This window comes from Beta vulgaris, chromosome 9 (assembly GCF_026745355.1).
Source record: "Beta vulgaris subsp. vulgaris cultivar EL10 chromosome 9, EL10.2, whole genome shotgun sequence".
Classification (NCBI taxonomy): Eukaryota; Viridiplantae; Streptophyta; class Magnoliopsida; order Caryophyllales; family Amaranthaceae; genus Beta; species Beta vulgaris.
The window spans coordinates 3,380,719-3,403,372 of record NC_079210.1 but is presented as its reverse complement, the minus strand read 5'-3'; the positions used below and the strand labels follow the sequence as shown (position 1 = coordinate 3,403,372).

The window sequence follows — 22,654 nt, the reverse complement described above, 5'->3', positions numbered from 1 at the left end:
TGTCATAAAGACAAAGAAGATTTGCTGAGAGATCTTTATTCTTTGCTAAGTGAATTAATCAATAATCAGCATTGCACGCCACGTGAGAGAAATCAGCAGAATGTTTGGAAACCAAATTATTATGAATATTTGAGGAAAAGTAAATAACAAGAAAAACAAAAGTAGATTCAAATATTATTAAGAAAGATCATCTAATTTTAATATATATAAAAGTAGACCTAGTCACTAAATTATTAAACTAGTCACCGAAAGAAATTAACCTAGTCACTATTGGACTAATTCTCTTTTTAATCAATAATCAGCATTGCACGCCACGTGAGAGAAATCAGCATAATGTTTGGAAACCAAATTATTATGAATATTTGAGGAAAAGAATGTTTGGAGTTACCATTACCTAATTTTAATTTAAAAGTAGACGGTTTTTTACAAGACAAACCAAGTAAATTATGGACCTGTATGAATATTTTCAACTTATCACTTGTTTGGTTTGTTATTATTTTGAAAATATATGGGAACATATTAAGCATATAATTGAGAAATTCAAACATATTTACTAAATTTAGCTTTTCCAATTCTTTGCAACAATCAAATATGCATTTATACTATTTTACCAAATTTCGTCATTGATAGTTTGTCTCGTATAATATTGTACTACCACTCTAACGAGCTTCTGCTCAAAAATCTGGAATTTACCAAAGTACTGAAATAGAGAGAAGGTTCCCTCAAAAGAAATAGAGAGAAGACAGAGATATTAGAGAAAATGTACTTCATATACTTGCAGCACAATTTAGATGCTCTTTATAAGTATATATATAGTACATATATTTCCTAGCACTTTTTCGTTTCTTCTTCACCTGGCTAGCTACTTTTCACTTGTGGTTGTATCATTGGCTTTTCATAACTGTCAATTTTTTCATTCACATACATGATAATGATCAATATATGTGACACATTCTGTATAGTTGATAAACAAAGATCATTACACTTGATACATTTTGTAATGTATTATGTATGTACTTGGTCGATCGAAATTGTAACTCATCATGTAGCATTTGTATCTGCAATGGGTTTGCGTTCGAGTGTCTTCTCATACTCCTCGATCGATTTAAAGAGCTCTGAAAAGTTTCCCTTTCCAAATCCTCCGCAACCGCCCTTTTGGTACACCTTGCCTTCTTCATCTTTCATCATGCATCCGATTCTTTGGATAATCTCAATGAACATAGTTGGCCTGATCACATTAAGACAGGATGTTAAAACTAATGCAACAGCCTTTGCTTATAAAGAGAAAGGCTAGCTACAGCTGCAACAGTTTAAAATTGGTGACTCATACACCCACTAGGCAAACATTACCTCAAGTGCAAAAGTGGTTCAAGTCCAGCAAGATTTCAATGACCAAGATGTTGAGTTCCTAAACAGGCTATGGCCTTCAAATGAAATTTATTTGAGTTCCTAAAAAGCTTAATTCTTACATAAAGAGAAAAACATTCAACTTTCAAGGATGTTAGCAAAGGTGATAACTGCAGTTTACAGATCCAGCTTTTGAATAGCTACCCACCTCTTGTAGATGGGCGCAGTTTACAGATCCAGCTAAATGATCAACAAGTAGATACTTGCATATGTATCAATCTATTAAAGTGAGACATCAGGCAACTCATTTATATGGCTTCAATAAAGCACTGCAAATGAGATGATTCCTGTACTCATGTAGCCAGAGCACAATAATTCAATAAGGTCTCTTCCTTCCCTTCTCAATTAGAGTTTTAGACTACTTGCTTAAAAAGTAAGATTCAAATTGAGCACATATTGCCTTTCAAAAGATCCACTAATTTTGCAACATAGCCAAATAATGCATGCATAAGGAAAAGAATGTTAGTAATGAATCTCAAAAGGGTGTTTATAAGCATTCCTAAGACTAGGTATTGCAGTAAAGGCCAATAATGAGGACCCGAAGAATCAAGTTCCACAGAAAGACAGGACAGTACACAACCACTCGGACAAGTAATTATCACGAAAGCAGCCAATACGACATTCAAAGTAATGGTTAGACAACAGATCGGTATGAACTAAAATTCTAGTGTGGATCATCGCATGGGCTGTTTTAGTGGTTTGGCCTTTGAACAAGGGGCTATACTGGGTACATCTTTGCTAACTAAAGTTTCAGCATCATGTTTCTCAGTTCCCATAGGGCATTTATAAGTTATTACAATGAACTCCAGTCACTCTCTCGTTATGTACAACACTCAAGACAAAGGTAGCCATCAATATCCTTAATTTACAAAAACTTCATATTTAAGCCTCAAGTCTGAGCCTGAGCCTGAGCCTGTAGTACACAGAATATGTAAGTGCCCAATATGCACTGGTTCTTTATAGTTTATTCACATAACAAGCATATAGTACCATTGCCCTCGACCCCCCCCCCAACCTCCCTTCTCTCTCTTCTTAATCTCCTTTCTCTCATGAACCACTACGTCATCTCTTTACTGCCAATGAGAATCACCAACCTTTTTTGCTGTGAACTTCAAATGGTTGAAACTCAACTCTAATAGTCAAATTTGGCTAAACCTTACTGTCTAAATCCCACCACGATAGGGTCGATTTGTGACTAGGGATGGCAAGTCAATCCATGTTCAGCTCAACAGAAGAAAAAAAAGCCAATCTAAATCTGAAAAAATGAAAATTTTCATCAGAATCTTATAGGTGGAGCTTATGTAAGAGATCCAAAGATTCCAACCTGGATCCAATGACAATTTCTATCACAGGTGATAGATCGAATATACATTATGTAGAATCAATAAAATATTGTAATTTAAGGTAGTAAAAATCAATTTAAAACTACGATTTTTTTGTGATTTTAACTAGTAACATCGTCTAAATCAGAACCTATTTCCATCTCAATCGAGAAAAATATTATGTGATTTGAATCCAAGACATAAAATTAGAATTCTAATATATCTTAAGAAATTCTGAGAATGAATAGAAGTGGATCAAATATGGAGTTTTAGAAATCAGATCTCATCTGACCCATTGCTTTATTGTGATGGTTTTACATCCAGATCCAGTTGGTAGTGAGAATTCTGCAGAAGTTTGGAAAGGAATTTGGTGACTAATGCACTCGAGTTTCAAGAGAGGGTGCTGGGGCTTTTTACTCCCTCTTGCCAGCTTGTTTTTGATGCTGGAAGAGCGTGAGGGTGCACGAAGGGTGGTGGATTTTTCGCCTCCAAGTGAAGGCAAGAGAAAGGAGGTGGGTATGGATTTTTCGCAATTGTGACTGGTTCTACATCACCCATAAAACATTAAACTAAGTGTTTCTTAGTAGAGCATCTAATATACTATGGGGTTTCTGTAAAAAAAATTCTGTCTGGCTTGGTTCTCTGTTCCTTTTCTGTTTCTCCTAACCATTCCTTGCTAAAATAATTTTACATGAGTAAATAAATTCAAATGCTAGCTAGAATGCATAATAGCAATGTTGGACATCATATAAGCTAAAATCAGATTATGTCATAATAGATAGCACGGGTATGTGGAAAACAAAACGAAGAACCATAGCAACCACATTTTGCATTGACATCCTATCACTATGAGTGATGCATCATCCCTCTTTTCTTTATGAACAAGGAAAATTATTTCAAAATACTGCCAATGCATCTGGCTAAACTACTTCTTGCTAAAACAATGGGTGTATATGAATAGAAAAACCTCTTGCCAATAAGATTCTAGCTAACATGGTCAAAATGCAAAGGTGGGAATCATATAAACTAAACTTCCAAATTACATTGAAATGGATAACATGTTAAAACCCTATAAAAAACACAAAGCATATTAACAAATTTAGTTTAATAGTGATCATTATCGACACTGATTAATTTTTGAGGTTGACCAATTCTCACAAGATCACTATCAAATACAATCAAGAACCAACTAAATTTAGAACTAATACTCCTTAAAACTTTCATTTTCACCTACTTCTTCAACAACTTATATAAACAATTCCTAAAACTACTAATATTAGTAACTTAAAGTCAAGCAGCAATATCTAATCAAGCAAACAAATGACTGCAAGGTGACTAATTGAAATACTACCTGTCTCCAATAGGCTTAGTGAAGATCTGAAGCAAAGTACCCTGATCATCCTTATCCACCAAAATCCCCAATTCCTCACATTCTTTCATCTGCTCCTCACTCAAAACATCAGCAGCTCGATTCCTAAGGTTCCGGTAATACGTCGGAGGCGGCGACGGCATAAACTCAAACCCACCAAGTCCACTTCTCTTCCTCATCTCCCTTAGAGTCCAAAATATATCTTCACTCATCAATGCCAAATGCTGAACCCCAGCACCCTCATTATGCTCCAAATAAGTTTGTATCTGACTCTTCCTCTTCGTCCCATATACTGGCTCATTCATAGGAAACAAAACAGTTTCATCATTATTCGCCACAACAGCTGAATTCAACCCACTCTCACTCGTCCCAACATCCTCAGTAGTAAACTCAGCAAACTCATGAAACCCAGTAAACTTCTTAACATACTCAATCGCAGGAGCAAGCTCAGGTACATTCCCTACAGCATGGTCTAATCTCCTTAACCCGAAATCAAGCTCTTGAAACGATGATTCCCCTAACATTTCCTCAAACCCAGGTAGAAAATTTCCATCAACAACAGAACCAGTACTAACATAGCGTAGAACAACGTCGCCATATAAGTGAACCTCTGATAAAACAACCCCATCATCAAGGCGTATTGGTGGAGAAACTGGGGAAGCTCCATTGGAGACACTAATATGAAAGGCGGCTTCAGCGTCTTGGACTTCAACAGCGACGGCGCGGACAGCGAGGCCATGGGAGGTGAGGAAGGAGGTGAAGAGAGAGAAAGAGAAGGTGGGGATGGTGGCGGAAGAAGGGGTGGAGAGAGAAGGAGAGTAAGGGGAAGTGAAGAGGAAACGAAGTTCGCCTGAACGAAGGAGATAAGAAGCATGGACGGAGTTACCAGTGGAGAGATCGGATTTTGCGACGATGGGCATGCCGAGACCCCATGAGAAACGACGAGAGATGTTGGTGGCGTCGCCGCACCAGAACTCGACGTGGTGGAAGCGTTTGACGGGGAAAAGGTCGGAGAGTGGGTTGACGCGGATGAAGTTGGAGTAGCCAACGAGCTTGAATTGTGAAGGTGAGGTTTGTGGTTGTGGATTGAGAGTTCCCATGGATTTGGAGGAGAGAGAAAATGGAAATGGCGTGGTGAAGAAAGATTACTGAAGAAGGGTGGAGCACATAGAAATTGTCAAATTTGAGGGAGGGAATGAGGAGAGGGGTTGAGTTTTGAGTGAGGAAGTAATTTAATGTTTTTTTGGAGGAGAAGTGAGAAGTATGAGGTGGAAGATCAATCTGTGAAGGGGTAAGATTGACAAGTATGACTACAAAGTCTACAAATGTATGGATTTCAATTTTCAACGTTAACTTTACCGTGGTATTGACTATTGAACATAGAAAAGATGAAGAAGTTAAAGTTGGAGAATTGAATTACGTGAACGTTACAGCTTTAACTTTGGGATTTAATGATTTATGTGACTTTGGTTTGGTCTTTTTGCTTCTTTGGTGGTGACTTGTGACTTGTGAGTAGCGTGTCTGATGGGCAGGGTTGGATTTGGGTTGGGTTGGTATTACGGATTGATTGTAATTGTTAGTGGGTTGGCCGGTTGGGGCATGTTAAGGGTCGGTCTAACTCGATTTTTTTAAGGATGGGTCAGGTCATAATCCCATAATATAGCAATAAGTCATGGGTTTGTCTTAGGGACTCTACGTCTCTACCCATTGGTTTGGTCTAGCGAGGACCAGTGGGGTTGGAGCACATAACAATTGGTTTGGTCTAGCAAGGATTGATCCCTTTACAATTGTTAATTTCGTTAGTGAATTAATGCAACTCGCTGATGTTAATGTGATTTTTTTTATTCAAATTGGGGTTAACTGATCTGACGAGAGTTGCAAAACTAGATCAGTTAACTTAAATAATTGATTTTGTGTACCTAACTGAATCACTTAACTGTTAACTGATCCGGTGGTGAACTGGATCAATTTATTTTCATCAACGGCTCTACTCTTGACTGATCAGGTTCATTTCTAAATCAATTAAGCTAAGCCTATATTAATTAACATGATCAATAATTAGTTTTTTTTTCACTCGTGAATTTTAGATTTATGGAGTTTTTTCACTTTTCGAACATTTTTCCCTCTGATGTGAAAGTGGTGAAAGAGATGAGAGAGATTGAGAGAGGGAATGGAGGTAATGGATGGAGTATATAATAGAGATGGGACCGACCTATCGTATTATTTTGGGTTATAGTAAGTAAAACTAGGGTGGGATTTAGTCATTTAGTTTTATAATGGGGTGCTTTGTATAATGTTTTTTTGTTGGGATTTTATAAGGACGAGGGCTTACGAGTAATGACACATCTAGCAGGTTACTCATCTCCACAAAATATTCTTCTATCACTCTGATAAGTATCTTTACACCCCTATTCTTTTTTCTTTATCCCTGTTCTCATTTTGCCATCCTTACCTCCTATTGTGACAAATGCAATCAACGAACCAAATAATTAATGAATTATTGACACAAGAATTTAACGTGTTTCACTAACAATGTGCTCACTAGCTATGTAGACACAAAAGGGTGAATATATTTTTATTAGGTTTAGGATAGAGAATACAAAGAGCATATGGAGCCAGAAGTTAATTATAGAGTTTATATAGTACCCTACTAACTAACCTAAACAGTGGGCCTATACATGAAACTAATTAACAATAGTGGAAAAAACCTTATATGTCACTTAGTAATAGATGCGGTTTTTGTAAAATCGCATCCGAAAATCAACCAAAAAATGGGAGGGAAAGTTGGCAGAACAATCTGACGCGGTCCTCTTGTGGACCGCATCAGATTAAATAAACCGCTGCGATTTTTAAAAATCTGATGCGGTTGGTGGACCGCATCAGAAAAATGGTTATATTTCACCCAAAAAAAATCCCAAAAATGCACGCCTCTTTTCAATGGCCCAGGCCCAAAACGTGCGCTTCCTTTCCTCTCATAAATCTAAACTCTCTCTCCTCCCTCATAACTCTAAAACCCTAATCTCCCTCCTTTTTCCCCTCTCTCTCCTCTATACTCCTCCCTCTCACACATGGTTGAAACCCTAATCTCCCTCCTTTCCTATCTCTCTCCTCTCTCTTAAACCTCCTCCTCTTCCCTCTCTCATCCGCCAATCACCACATCCCACGAACACTTAGGCAACTTATAATTATAGGTTATGAAGATAGAATATTGCAGGTTATCCGCACTTGGTGTTTGGTGTCGGAAACATTTAGGCAACTTATAAAATCTTTAAGAAATATATATTACATTTGGATTATGTTATGGGTTGTGACTGCAGAAGACATTTGATTTAAATACGTTTTATGCAGATTATTCTCTTTTAAGACATTTGTGGTAAGCAAGATTATTTTAAAATTTGAGCTGGAGTTGAAATAAAAGTATTAAGATTCAAGAATGTTGAATGTGTGATTTGATTACTAATTCAGTTCTTTTATAAATTGCAAAGAAAGTTTTAAGTTGTTATATACTTCCGAGAATTAAATATGTAATACGATATTTGAAATCAAGGATATAAGTTTGAAAAGTATATGTTTGTGCTATTAAGGAAACAAGTATTATGTTTTAGTTTTGTTTTATAAAGAAAGTGAACATTATTTGTAGAGCAAGTTGCTCATTATGCGTTATGGAGTGAATATTGCTCCTTTGTCTAGGGTCATGACCTAAAAGTCTTGCAAGCAGAATATGAAAGGTGGGGAGACGTCCCTCAAATGTCTAGAGACATGGCTTACGCCCCTCTCTATTCGTGTTCTCTTCCCCTATTATGTATGTGTGTGTGTGTTTTAAGAAAAGGTTTTTGTGAAAATTAAAGAGAATTCTTTTCGCAAAGTGTACTTGAAATTTTATTTTGGATTATGGTACTAAGTCATAAGCATATGAAAACTTATACATCGAATATTAAAGGGAATTGTACGAGAATTTAATTGAATATTTAAGTAACTTTTGCATATACCCACATATAAATACTAATGTTAGGTACATTACAAGTTCTTGATATTATGGATAGGGGAAAAATACCTTCTTGATTGTGAAGTATTTTGATTTTTATGATTTGAAATTTATTTGTTTAAATAGATTTAATTTATGTTTGTACCGCTTGTTGTAATATTTTAATCGACAACTTAATAGTGTTTTAACTATTTAAGCCACCAAAAAGAGTGTACTCCGTTTCACTGATCTTGTTCTTGGAACATGTCCTGGTGGGGGCAGAGTTCAATGTTAGTGTATTTGCAGGTTTTTCTTGGAGGTTTTTCGTCAAATTCGGCCATCTCTGAACTCAATCCAGATTCTCCTCCTTAAAAGTGACCAGGAACACGCCGTCTTCATAGCGGAAAGGAGTGAACCTTCTAGGAACCCTAGGGACCCAACTACTCCTCTAGGCTTCAACCTCGTGCACATTGGGCAACAATCTTGGGGGGAGAGTCCTATCACGATACAAATTCATGCCGCGTGGGATAAGTATAAGCTATCGACGGGCTTTGCCTGGGTTCTTTCTTCGGCACTTGTAATCAACCAAAGGGAATATGGTGGTTTTTCATATGCTTCTTCGGCAGTAGCTGCCGAGGCTATGGCTTGTCGTAAAGCTCTCTCCTGGGCCCGACAAGCTGGGTACACGAATCTGACCATCTTCACAACGTCGTGTCAACTCCTTCAAATTCTTTGATCGAGAGATTATGGGGAAATATCCATCAAATGGACAATAGAAGCTATCAAAAATCTGGCCTTGTCCTTCACCATGTGTCAAGTCGTCAGGGTTTCTAATGCACAGATAGCAGAAGCGCAGCAGCTCGCCCTATGGTGTAGGCACCATCAGATAGATTACGGTTGAGGGGCTGGGGTTTACGGTTTTTCTTGTTTTGGTTTTTGTTGTTTGTTGTTCCTTTTACGTTTTTTAGCTATTTGCATTTTTCCTTGTTGTCAAAAAAAAAAAAGATCTTACTTAAGTGAGGAACCTAATTATCTATTTGTCGTAGGGTAATCAACATGCCAACCAAGGGACCGCGACTTCACACGATCACTCAAGTCTTAACTCTTAAAAGATGACATTTAGATTGTGTAATAGAGTGGCTCATTAGTCATTTCATCACGCAAGCGTCACTCTCTTTGAATGATATACGAGTTTATTGAACAACGCTTTCGTTGCTTAAATACTTTTTCCCTTTTTTTAATGATCCATTTTGACTTTTAACGCTATATATATATGTAATTTTGCCTATTTTTTGTGATTTGTATTTAATGAAAAATATAGTCATGTGGATCTTGTTAGATTCGTCTTAACATATATTTTTATACTATCAACTTTTTGTAATTTTTGCTTGTTGATGATTAGAGATATAAAAGTATAAAAAAGTGTATTGACATGTGTGTTTAAGGAAAACGGGTCAACTAAAAAACAGAGATAGTATATCGATTCTGCAAACATAAGAAGATAATCATCCCCAGACACTCTCACTTAAAAAGATTCGAATTTAATCATACATCAATTTTCCAGCTCATTAGTCTTGACTGAGTCAACTCATATCTCCAACATTCAACTCGACATTGGTTTTTTTCTCCTCTGTATTATCCAATCTTCTTGTATTTTCTAGCTCCTCTTTAATCATACTCTTCTTCGCTAAACAGTACTAATTCATAATCATGCCATCATCATCATCATCATCATCATCATCATCATCAATTTCAATGAAAATAATCCGAGCTCTAAATCTCTTCCGAAATAAGACAAAATCAAGAAATGATCATGCTAATGACAACGTTTTGTTGCAAACTATTACACCAACTCTTCCAGACCACATTTTGATGGAGGAAATTCTACCGCGACTTCCGGTAAAACATCTAATCACCTTCAAATTAGTTTCTAAACAATGGAATCATGCTATCTCTAGTTATACTTTTGCAAAATCACACCTGAAATTTGCTTATTTACTTGATCAGTTTTTTCTTATTAATCCTCGATCAAACTTGTTTTGTGATTGGGATCACTTCTTCTACTTGTTACGCTACAATGAAAGTAGTAGTGTAAATGAATTGGTTGGAATAGATGTAAGTGTTAGTTTTATGTTTCCAACTTTAGTAGGTTGTTGTAATGGCCTTGTATGTTTCACTTATCAAAAAGACAGAACTAGTTGTTTCTGTCTTTGGAATCCTGCTACTCGCAAATGCCGCGATATCAGTAATCCTGGTGGTGTAATGTTTGCGTTGGCATACGGATTTGGTTATGTATCGTCTATTGATGACTACAAGATTTTTTCGTCGTTTGGGAGTAAAACGGATCAGTTTCCTGCATTTTTCGTGTTTTCGTGGAAGGAGGGGAGGTGGAGATCGATTAATGGGTTAGATGAGGATGTTGGCAATCATTTGTTGTTGAACTCAGTGTGGATTGATGATACTTTGTTTTGGCCTCCTAATCCTAGCAGTGAAAGTATTGTTGGATTTAACTTTGTGAGTGAGAAATTGGAAGTATATCCAATGATGATTTGGTCCAGTTGTGTATACTTGGGGATGGATTTGTATCGGTTGGATGGGTGCTTAGCATTGTTCGGGCACAAGGATGATGAAGCTTCCGATTTTTGGGTGTTGAAGAAACATGATGATTGGAGTTCTTGGAAGAAATCGTTCACTGTCAATTTGAGGAATGTTTCTCTTATAAACTTTTCTGAAACAGGGAAGTGTTTGGTTCGGCATTCTGATCAGCTTAAGTTGGTTGATGTATGTAAGGAGGCTTTGGAACGTGTTCGAGGAGACTTCAATTTTAGTCCAATGGTGAAAACAGGGAACTACATTGAGAGTCTCATTTCACCATATGGAACAACAATGTCTGATGAGGAGGAATTGGATTAAGAGGTATGATCATATCTCCTTTGTAGTTGTTGAGTTAATGAGATTGTAAAGCTGTTTTTAATTTATCAGAAGCATCTATTTCAGTACAGGTTGATAGAGGCTATTGCTAATTTCCCAAAGCATCTACTTGAGGTTGTAGCTAACTAGCTATGTTGCACCGGAAATCAAAAGCGAAAACAAGAAAACTGAGAAATGCAAATCCTAACAATTGGAAACATGGAATGCTTTTGTTATTTCATTGGGAAAAATATGTAAGAATCAAAGTACCATAATCATGGTTGTGATTGTGTGCATTTTATTTTTAAGATTTTATAGATCCACAAAGTGGAAGAAGTTAATAGACAATCATAGTAGAGAAATACAAAGATCAGATACCCGAAATTCCATGAGTTTTTGGGTTTTAGAGTTTGGGAAATGTAAGACAAAATCTTCATGAGCTTTCTTGTGCATAATATCGGTTTTCAGTGATTTGGAACAGATTGAAGTGGATGCTCTTAATCTTAAATTCTTTCACATGGAAGCTGACTAAAGATAGCGTTTATGTAGAAGACTAGAACTTGGTACAGAAAGTAACAAGTGGTATGACCGTTTGGTTAAGTTCCTTACCAAGCTAAGTCATTGTGATTTGTGAACATTTGTATGTCATGTTGATATTACTAGTATATTGAAGTTAGAGATGGAAATAAGTGCTTTGCTATTAAACTTATGTTGGAAAACGCTGAAAGTCATTTTACTCATGAATTTGTGGCCATTATCAAGGATGTTTGTGCTCTCATTAGAGGAAGCTGGGAAGTGGATCTTCTTCATGTTAACAGGGAAGCTAATGCGGTTGCCCATAGCGTAGCGAGCTTTGCTAATGAGATAAAAAAGCTTCACATGGTTGATGGTTGTCCCCTGACGGCCCGTTTGGTAGTCGTTAATAAATTGCGGTAATGGAATGAATTTTAAATGTAATTTTATTAGGGAAGCACCTTTAAAATATCCATGGGGATGCATTTTTTCTCCATGGGCAAGCAATCTCACCCCTAAACTTGTGTTTTTGTCTCCAAAAGGAAGCAATTTTCATTACCACTCATTACCACCTACAAGGTGGTATTGGATGGGATGAAAATTCAAGAAGGAAAGTGGACACTTTAGGATAAATTAGCATTACCATGCGAATGGACAATGATATTTTTCACAAATTTAGACACAAATTCATTCACATTACCACCATTTATTACCAACTACCAAACGGGCCGTGAGTGTGCTAAGGAAGCCTGTGAAAAGGATAGAAAGAATGGGAGTTTGGCTTAGGGCCATGTTTTGTTATTTGTGGACTAATGTAGGTATGTTAATTGCTTTACGATTATTTGGCTTCATTGGGCTTCGGTTTACACCAAGCTTTTGCTTTGTAATTTGGCTGCTTTATCAGCACTTTTAGTTTAAAGAACTAGTTCCTTTTTTTAAAAAAGAAGGTGTTAAACTGTTAATATATATAGAAGAGATAAGTTAGTGACTTTGTACTCTCTTTTTTTTATCATTCTCATTTTTCCGTGCGCATCTTTTAATGGCTAACTAGTGTTTAGGCTCGGGCTATGCCCCGGGTAAGGAAAATTTTCATTTATTAATATTATAATTTAAGGTGATAACACTAAATATTATTTGGTCTAGTGGTTAAGACTTTAGTGTATGTTCTTGAGGTTTCGGGATCAAATCTTACACTATGCAATTTCTAATATTTTTTTTATTGTTGTGGATTACATGGAGTAAAACTCCCTTAGGGAGAGCGCCACGTGGCACCGTTTCTGGCTTAGACACGCCTTTTAATATATTAGTATAGATGTGCTTCTTTGAAAATAAATATCTTTTATTATATATTAGTCAAAATTATAACGATTGATATTAATAAAGTACTAATTGAGACAAATTAAACAAGAATACAAGATCTCACATGACTTAATTTTTTGTTATAAATTGCAAAAAATTGAGAAAAAATTCACTTTATGTATGAATAGTGTCATAATTTCAAGTGAAAGATAAAAGCAGAGGGAGTATTTTTCTCCTTTTAAATTTTTTTTAACAATAATTAGTATTCTTCTTTAGATGTCTGATGCTCTTTTTTTCTAGGAACTCATAAACTTAGGCGATTTTCTTTTCAACTTATTTAAGCACTCTAGTGCTTATTTCAGATTTGAGCACATCAGATCAGAAAAGTTTTGATCAGTTTAGAAAAATTCAGATTAGATCAGAAAAAAATCAGATCAGGTCAGAAAAATCCAGATCAGAAAAAATAAGATAAGATCAGATTAAAAAAAATCATATCATATCAGATCAGAAAAGTTCAGATCAGGAAAATTCAGGCCTTATCCTTAATTTTTTTTTCTAATAATAATAATAAAAATATTATTATTATTATTATTATTATTATTATTATTAATTATTATTATTATTATTATTATTATTATTATTATTATTATTATTATTATTATTATTATTATTATTATTATTATTATTATTATTATTATTATATTATTATTATTATTATTATTATTATTATTATTATTATTATTATTATATTATTATTATTATTATTATTATTATTATTATTATTATTATTATTATTATTATTATTATTATTATTATTATTATTATTATTATTATTATTATTATTATTATTATTATTTATTATTATTATTATTATTATTATTATTATTATTATTATTATTATTATTATTATTATTATTATTATTATTATTATTATATTATTATTATTATTATTATTATTATTATTATTATTATTATTATTATTATTATTATTATTATTATTATTATTATTATTATTATTATTATTATTATTATTATTATATTATTATTATTATTATTATATTATTATTATTATTATTATTATTATTATTATTATTATTATTATTATTATTATTATTATTATTATTATTATTATTATTATTATTATTATTATTATTATTATTATTGAGCCTGAAGCCATCACGAGAATATGGAGCGAGTTAGATCGAAGAACATCGCCCAACTGACGGATCCTAAGATCCAAACTGACAATCCCAAACCCATAAGACCAAAGCACAACAGATCTTAAGAGAGGATTTCCTCTCATCTTAACCAACACCTGAATTCCTAAAGTGGCAAAAACCTCATGCCTAACTCCAGGATTATTGGCTCTACCTACTAGGCTGCCTAGATCTTCCTTTGTCATAGGAAACCAAGAGCCTTGAACTGCCCACCGATCACTACTAACGAACACCCTAGCACTACCAGTCACAAAAAGGCAAGGGCCATCGGTAGGGATGGGCAAGGGTAGGGTCTGGGTCGGGTCCAGCTGGAACCTAGACTCGGACCCTAAATATTTTTGCAGACCCAGACCCGGACCCGGACCCTAAGGGTCTGAAAAAATTGGACCCTGACCCGGACCCTTAGGGTCTGGAGGGTCCAGGTCTAAATTTTTTATTTTGCTAAATTTTCAACATTATTAATATCAATAATCATCTAAAATTCGCATGAAACAAACACAAAAAATCGCATGAAACAAACACAACCATATAAATTAAAAAAACGAAACAAACACAAACACAAACTTATAAACTGAAAAAAAAAACGAAACAAACACAATTCACAAACATATAAACAGAAAAAAAACGAAATAAAAATACAAACATACAAACTGAAAAAAAAACGAAATGAACACAACTTACATAAGAGTTTAAAATGGTGTTTTAGTTTAGGTTTTAGTCTTTTAGAAAATCAGTTTATTTTTTCAAAAAAAGAGTTAAAATGTATATATTACATAAGTTTAGGGTCTAAGGGTCGGGTCTGGGTCCAAAACTTTAAGACCCGGACCCGGACCCTTAGGGTCTGAAAAAGTTGGACCCAGACCCTTAAATTAGGGTCGGGTCCAACAGGGTCTGGGTAGGGTCCTGGACCCATGCCCATCCCTAGCCATCGGGATCTCAAGATAACAAACATGAAAATAACGAAAACATACATAACTAGGTTCGTAATACCGAACCCTAAATTTGGAGACTCGACCAAACGCGGGAAGGGGAAAGGTAAGACACAAACGTTAAGATTGAAAACCCACTAACTGAGTAGCATACCAGGGGAGGGGGGAGGGAAGCCGACGCATGAAACTTGGGGAGGGGGGAAGGGGAAGACCGACGATGAAGCATAATAGGGGGTGGGGAAGGGGAGCCCTACAAACACGAAGGGGAGAGGGAAGGAAAAACTTGCCCGTGACGAGCCACTTCACAAGTACCCGCAAGGCGGTGGCGAAGTGTCCCGACAGACTCGAACACAGGGGAAGGGGTGGGGAAAACCTAATCTAAGTACTGAAACAGGGGAGGGGGAAACACGAATTACGAAACAGGAAAGGAAAACGAAAAGCAGGGAAGACAGGCTCGCCAGCAACCGTGAGCGAGGTCAACCACCAGCAAGCCTGCTGGAGCGGCTGGTCTTTGAAGAGTTCTCCAAGGGTTTTATGTTGGGGAGCGTAGAGAGAGAAAGACACGTACTCTAGAACTAACTGGACGTAGGTGTTAGATGAAAATTTTAATGTTAAATAAAAAAAATAATTTTTTTTTGAGAATTAAAAATTGTAAATTGGTAAACATCACTAACAAATTGTCAAAATGAAATTGTTTTAAAAACAAAACAAAGATAGTACTTTAAAAACATAAAATTTTTAATTGATTAGAAGATTTAGAATTGATCCCATAAAAAAACTAGAATCCAAACAAAGAAGTTGAGAAAATTTTGGAATCATCAAAATGTAATATTTTAGTTTTAATGAATCTTATATGAGAATTGGTGTCCATACTATTTTACCAATATACCTCTAACGAGAAACAAAAAAACTACAACACCTATCATTCTATTAATTTAAAAATAAAAATAAAAATTACTTAGGAAAAAAGACTTATCTAGTAAATTGCAAAGGATTATCATCATCCGTTCATCATTCGACTTCACACGCATGCATCTCTATTATACAAGGCAATAGAGTTAGGACAGGAAAAAATAGAAAAAAGAAAGTAAATAAAAAAAGATGTAACTACCTAATTAATTAAAAAAACAAAAAAGACACAACAAAAAAAAGATTAGTGAAAATTTACAACAGTTATCTCCCTCACAACTAATTTGAAAAAAATTTAAAAATCCCTGATTTAGCCGGATAAATAGATTAATAAAATTTAAAATCCCTAATTTATTAGCTGTAATTAGAAATCTTTGTTAATATTCTACCTATTTTCGCATGCATTGCTTGAATATAAGACTAGTATAATTTTCAGGAATAGACCCTCCTGCCAAATAAAATAAAATAAAAGAATAGACCTTGTATATTAACACTTGCCGGCTTTGTCATCCAAGTGATCAGAGGATGTTAGAGAAGGAAATACATCTATTCCAGTTAGGCGGGAAAAACTGTTACAAAATTGCTATAACAGAATTCTTTCATAACAGAATTCTGTTTAGCTTGTATTCAGTTGAGCTCAATCTATACATAGAAGAGCTGTAAATGTAAGAGAGTATGATAATTGCAATAATAATTCTCTCTCTAAAAAGGCGATGAAGTAGTCGTTAGTTTTCAGTTTTGAGGGTTTTTTTTAATTGCATGCTCAACTTTCTTCAATTTCTCAGGTAAACCCTAATTTTATTACTGTACTGCAATTTCTCTTCAATTATCAATTCCATATTAAGTTCTTTGTTTCATTTACAATTTTCATGGCATGTCATTTGATAGTTGATGCGCAGTAGAATATTGCTTACACAGTTACACTATTATATTGTAACACAATCTGAAACCCTTAAAATTGGTGTTAGATGAAAATGGAGAAGAAGGTTCATTTACAAACAAGTTCAGATAGAATCTCCAATTTGCCAGAATCTCTTAAACATCGTATACTTTCATTTTTGTCTACTAGAGACGCTGTTCGAACAATCATTTTGTCGAACAGTTGGCGGACGGCGTGGGCCAAACGCCCTAGCTTGGATTTGAGTAGCTTGTCTATTGGTAGTTCATTGAGGGAGGATACATTGTCTGGTTCTAATAAGGATGATGATGCCTTGAAAGCGAAGAGAGAGAGGTTTTACGACTTTCTTGATCGAGCTTTTACTTTTAGGCTGATCACAAAGCTAGATAAGTTTAAGCTGTATGTACCTTGTTTTGGGTTAGAGTTGAAGGATCGCTTGGACCATTGGCTTGGTCGCGCTGTTCTATGCCAAGTCAGGAATTTGGACTTGGAAATTGGAGGGGAAGGTCCTCGATATAGCGTGGCTAGGAGTGTACTCAATGCTAGTTCAATTACTAAACTGAGACTGAAAAAGTGCGAGCTGAATTTGTCCTCGTTGAGACATACCCAGTTGCCTCGTTTGCGGGTGCTTGATCTTACCAATGTTTATTTAGATGAGGTGGTGATGGGGAGACTACTTGCAAGTTGTCCTAATCTTGAAGAGTTTACTTGTGGATACTGTTATGGGTTGACAAGACTCGAAATATCTGGTCTTACAAAAATTGAGACTGTATGTGTTATTCTTGAGTCTAAGGATCAACTGAAAGCAATCAAGATAAAGGCACCAAGCTTGTTGGAGTTCAGTTATATGTATCGTGGTAGTTTTGATGAGGAGTCTTGTAATATTGCGCTGCTGGGTTGTAGGAATTTGAAGAAGTTGGAGCTGGATCGATTTCGTTTGATGGACTGTGACATTTTCTTTTTACTGGATCGCTTTCCTGTCCTTGAAAAGTTAATATTTCGTGATTGTCATAATCTGGAGTTTGTTAAGATTTCAAGTAAACACTTGGTAGATCTGGATCTTTGTGGTTGTAGGAAGTTGGAAAAGGCTGAAATCAATACTCCTAATCTACAATCTTTCAGCTTCTACGTTGAGACTGGCCAAGATATCATATCACTTGTGTCAAAAGGTCATACTCTCAAGTTGAAGTATGCACATATTCACCTAATAGGAGGCGCCTTCACTGATCAGTGGTATGTTAGGCTTATTAAGCTCTTTGCAGTGCTTAGTCACAGTGATCGTTTCTACATTTATGTTCGCTCTAAAGAGGTAACTGAGCTTTTTAATTGTAATTTTTTTTTATATAATAAGAAATCTTGTGAAAAGAACTTCTTTGCTGTTTCCTTTAGCTGTATTTTTCTTCACTTTATTACATTGTGGTATCGATCTTTAGTGACGTGCTTGTATTTTTGTCGATGAAGGATATAATAATTCCAGAAGAAGTGAGGATGATATATCCCCCACCCCTGTATGGTGTTAAGCATTTGCTGATAGATGTTCCTGCAGAAAACACTCCTGTTGAATTACTTGAATCTCTCCTGTGGCTTGCTCCCTGTCCAGAGTCTATAAATATACACCACCCATTCACCTGGCCTTCATTTTGCAAAGTGTTCAAGGTACTTAAATCACAAGCCTATAGTATGTGTGTAGAACAACAACGAAGATTTTTCACTTGCAAGTTACTCTTGATACTTATATCTTACGTGATGCATGTTCCTTTTCTTTCCCCTCTCTTTTTTCTCTATTTCAGTATAACAATCAAGTCTCTTTTGTCTCTATCTGTGCGCACATTGCTCTTAATGAAGTTATAATTTGTATTATTCTATATAAGCATAACTTGTGTTTAGGGAGAGGTCAAACAAGTTTTATGATTGCTGATGCTGTCCAACATTTAATCACTCACTAATACAGTAAGAATTTGTTTGGTTACACTTTAGCATGATGTGTGTAACTTTCTTCGTTTCGTATTACTTACCGACAAAGTGTTCCTTTCCATCTTTTACAATTTGAATGGAAAGCCATCCAGAGGGGTCATCTTAATTCTTAACTATTGCAGCATAAGTTACAATTTTATATGATGATTGAGGTGGGAAATGACAGAGAAAAATAATCTCACACACTTAATTTACCTCCAGGCTCTTGTAAAACTACAGAATGTCCGAGTCTGAGCCCTAGGATGGGTAAGGGTGCAGAAGGTTTCTTGTTCTTAGACACTTAAACTTATATACCTTGCTTGCAAGTCTATGTGGATTATTTTTGCTAAAAGAGTAATTGGTTCTGTGAATTTTATTCAACTGCATAAACATTACTGGATGCATATATTTCCCATTTTTCTATTCGCCTCTATAATCGGATTACATTGGCGCTTTCTTACAGTTTTTTGTAGGCTGTGAGATGATTGAAATCTCTAATTCCTTCCTGAAATTTGGATTCTTAATGATGTGGACTTGGGACCTCTGGTCTTGAATCAAATGATAACATGATTAAATTTGTCACTGCATTGCAATGGATCAATTATTTTTGCAGATAAACCATATACATATCTTATATGGACTTGGAAGCACTGACCTTGAGTCGAACGAGAAAATTAACAGATGATTGTAACTTCTGTTGAACTTTTTCACAATACAGTGTTATTTGCTCTGCTTATCGGGCAATTCATGTGCATATATCTCCCAAATTCTAGATGGCCACATCTCTCACTTGAAAGGTCATAGAAGGAAATATATTTTTTTCGCTTATTCCTACAGCCGTGTTTGGACAAGTGGAGATTGAGAACATGCATGATGCACGCCACTTAAATTATGAAATCTAATTGTACTAACCCTTCTCTTCTTGGATGTATGGCTTCATTTGTCTCCCTATGCAACTGATGAAATTTATTTGTGTTAATGTATATGAATTTTGATGTAAAGTAGCTACAGCTCCTACTGGTTGCCCCTGTCTCTTTTGCATGAGTTTTGGGTTGTGGGATTTGGGGTGAGAAAATGCTCATTTAAGGAACTCTCAGCCATAATTTTTGTCCTTAAAGTTCACAGCACCATCAAGTAATGATTCTTATTATCGGTTCACTAGGCAAAGAATCTCAATATGGGTTTAGAGATGCAACTGAATCAAGTCAACCAGGCGAGTCCATATGAGTCAGTGAAAGCTGGCTTATTCTTTGGAACTAAGCCAAGATTATCTCAAAATGAGTTGTCTCGACCCATGCTTTACGTGTTTTAACTGTTATTATTGGAATTGCAACAATAATAATGTTCAATCATATTACATACATTTTGCTGATCACTTGTTTTTTAGTTGCTTATGTGTTGAAATTTCTTGATACCGCTATTCAAAAGTTTATTTTAAGATCATTGTGAATTTTTTTATAAATTCTGAGGCAAATTAACATTTCCGACCTAGAAAGAATTGTTCGAATAATATTCTAATTGTGGTGATTGCCTACTATTTTTGTTCCAGTTTACATATGAGATGCCACTGAAAAGGAAGGAAAATTGTGGGTGCTGGAAATCACTGCATGTGAATTGTTGGCGCCACTCCCTCAACAAAGTATTACTTGAGAGCCAAAAAAGAGATGCAGACAATATATGGCGTGAGAATAAAAGTGATAACACAGCACTAGCGCATTTCTTTTGTAACGCAAGGATTGATGGGAAAACCGTATCTTTTGTGGAAGAATAATACAAGGACTAGAAATCGAAACTTGACGGACTGGCCTTATTCAAGTTGTCTTCTATCCATGCTTGATTAGGGATGTTTGTATTTCTGCCTGCGAACTTGTTACAAGTTGGTCATCTCCACCCGAAAGCGTGGCTCTCCTGTCAACTGAATAGATTCAGAAGATCTCTCTTTTACAAGTGTGGCTTCAGAAAAAGTAATACAACTATCTTGAGATTCAGGCATCTCTACTAAGTGAGCAATTATGATATATGGGTATAGTAACGCATTACAGTAAGTTTTTCCCAATACTTTGTTGAAGATCCCAAGTCAGCAGCTCATACCAAGAGCAATCACCTTGACTCTTGAGGCTTGAGTCCTCAATAATTGGGGTATAATCCAAGTATATTTTGGTTTGCTGAAAAAAAGTGGACGTTACTTGTTTTAGTAGTTATACTTGAGTTGTTCTTTTGGGTCTAGTCTATTAAGTGTCTTCTAGTTTGTCCATATCTTTGTCCATTCCTAGGTTCTAGTAGTTTTGATCAGAATTTGGTTGTGTTGCTCTGTTTGTAGCTTGATCAAGTTCAATAGTAAAAAGAAATTCAGTCATTTTTTGCGCTTTTCCATTTTGCAAAAAAATTATTTTTGTTGTTGAATTCTTCTTACACCAGATGGGAGTGGAGTGGGGTGAGGTAAAATCCATGCCACAAGATTGGCTTGGTTTTCTATTTATATAATTATATCTGCTAAAATATATATTGTATGTGGAAAGCAGCTAAATCTTCTATCTTAGTGCGGGTGATTCCTTAGAGAAGACACTTAATAAAATAATTAATGACTATAAACCATAGGGCAATCATTAGATATGCGTGAACCAATAGTCTTGTGTTGAGGCTGGCCAAATTCATACCAAGCTAGCTCGTAAAATGCCCATCTCGTAATTATGAAACATTAAAAATGTAAAAACGACAGGGAAAAAAAACAACCATATTATCGACTGTGGACTAAAGTACAATGGCCAATGGGATATGAAGTGATCCAAAGAATTGGAATTTTTTCCTTAGATATTGTCAAAGGGAGTTTCAACTCCCTTTATACGCTAAACATGAATTTAATTTCCTTCCTACCGTCCACGTAAAACATAAGCAGTAGATTACATATATTTTTATTTAACTCAAGCAAAACCGCTACTCAAAGTAGCGATTATCTTAGATAAATGGCTAAGCGGTTTATCATTAACCGCTACTATGAGTAGCGGCTTTCCACACACCCATCTTTATACAAGTCAGAGACCCCTTCTTTCTACATAGACCCATTTCTCTCTCTGTCCTCTCTTTCTGCATATTGCGGAAACAAATTTATTGAAGAATGTGGTTATACACGGTAAAGAAGAGGGTAACAATATTTGTTTCATTTTTTTGTGTGATTACTTTGGTTCATACCAGGTTGCGCACATCTGAGGTAGCAACCTCAGTTGAAATTCCCTTTAATTCTCATGGATTTCGATCTCTCTCACTAAGTTCATGGCAACCATCGTCTCTACTACACTCCACCACAACTCACCGTCTCTTCGTCATCGGAAAATCATAGAATTTGGGTCGGTTTGTGATTTTTTTTTTCAAAATTATCAACCCTAAATGAAGTTTATGGTTAGAATTAATTGAATAATTGAAAATGTAGATATTATATTGCATATTTTAGTTGGATTTTTGTAAAATTGAGAGTTGAATTAGTTAGAATGAATTGAATAATTGATAATGTGCTGGAGTGGATGTATTGTTGTTGTTTGTTTGTGAAAGTAATATCTTCCTTAGTCATTCAAAAGCATAATTGCCAAAACATATACAAGTCTAAGCTACAATAAAGAGATAATTACAAAATAATTACAAAATAATTACGTTATTACATTGCCTAATAATAGGCGCCAATCAAGGATTACAAATCCTTGATGTATGTACATAGAATATTAACAGATATTCTAACACTCCTCGAGTCCTCGCAGTCAAAACGGGAGGCTTCCAAACGCTTAGACTGTCACGAAAATACTCAAATAAGACCAAGGGAAGACCTTCCGTGAAAATATCGACAATCTGATGACGAGAGGGGACATGTAAAACTCGGACTTACCATGGGGACTTTCTCGCGTACAAAATGAATGTCCATCTCGATATGTTTAGTGCGTTGATGATTCACAAGATTACCAGATAGATATATGGC

The 22,654-nt window shown here is 35.4% G+C and overlaps 3 protein-coding genes across 5 annotated transcripts; 2 read left to right on the top strand and 1 right to left on the bottom strand.

Annotated features, from left to right (window-relative positions):
• Nucleotides 1–751: 751 nt before the first annotated feature.
• On the bottom strand, nucleotides 752–5,343 carry LOC104902718 (4-hydroxyphenylpyruvate dioxygenase). Its single transcript, XM_010690603.4, has 2 exons — nucleotides 4,081–5,343; nucleotides 752–1,228 (listed from the first exon to the last, which is right to left on the bottom strand). The coding sequence occupies exons 1-2, from the start codon at nucleotides 5,196–5,198 to the stop codon at nucleotides 1,042–1,044; spliced, it is 1,305 nt and encodes a 434-aa protein (XP_010688905.2). The 5' UTR covers nucleotides 5,199–5,343; the 3' UTR covers nucleotides 752–1,041.
• Nucleotides 5,344–9,596: 4,253 nt separating this feature from the next.
• Nucleotides 9,597–12,476, top strand: LOC104902717 (F-box/kelch-repeat protein At3g23880). Of its 2 annotated transcripts, none has more exons than XM_010690602.4 (2): nucleotides 9,597–10,978; nucleotides 11,060–12,476. In XM_010690602.4, exon 1 carries the CDS (start codon nucleotides 9,773–9,775, stop codon nucleotides 10,973–10,975), a length of 1,203 nt encoding a protein of 400 aa, XP_010688904.2. In that variant the 5' UTR covers nucleotides 9,597–9,772; the 3' UTR covers nucleotides 10,976–10,978; nucleotides 11,060–12,476. The 2 variants fall into 2 exon arrangements, with proteins under 2 accessions (XP_010688904.2, XP_010688903.2); XM_010690601.4 differs by having other exon boundaries at nucleotides 9,599–10,978; nucleotides 11,065–12,476.
• Nucleotides 12,477–15,745: 3,269 nt separating this feature from the next.
• Nucleotides 15,746–21,051, top strand: LOC104902716 (F-box/LRR-repeat protein At3g58900). Of its 2 annotated transcripts, XM_010690600.4 has the most exons (4): nucleotides 15,748–16,624; nucleotides 16,808–18,046; nucleotides 18,199–18,393; nucleotides 20,240–21,051. In XM_010690600.4, the coding sequence occupies exons 2-4, from the start codon at nucleotides 16,808–16,810 to the stop codon at nucleotides 20,459–20,461; spliced, it is 1,656 nt and encodes a 551-aa protein (XP_010688902.1). In that variant the 5' UTR covers nucleotides 15,748–16,624; the 3' UTR covers nucleotides 20,462–21,051. The 2 variants fall into 2 exon arrangements, with proteins under 2 accessions (XP_048492216.1, XP_010688902.1); XM_048636259.2 differs by lacking the exon at nucleotides 18,199–18,393 and having other exon boundaries at nucleotides 15,746–16,624.
• The last annotated feature ends 1,603 nt before the right edge of the window (nucleotides 21,052–22,654 follow it).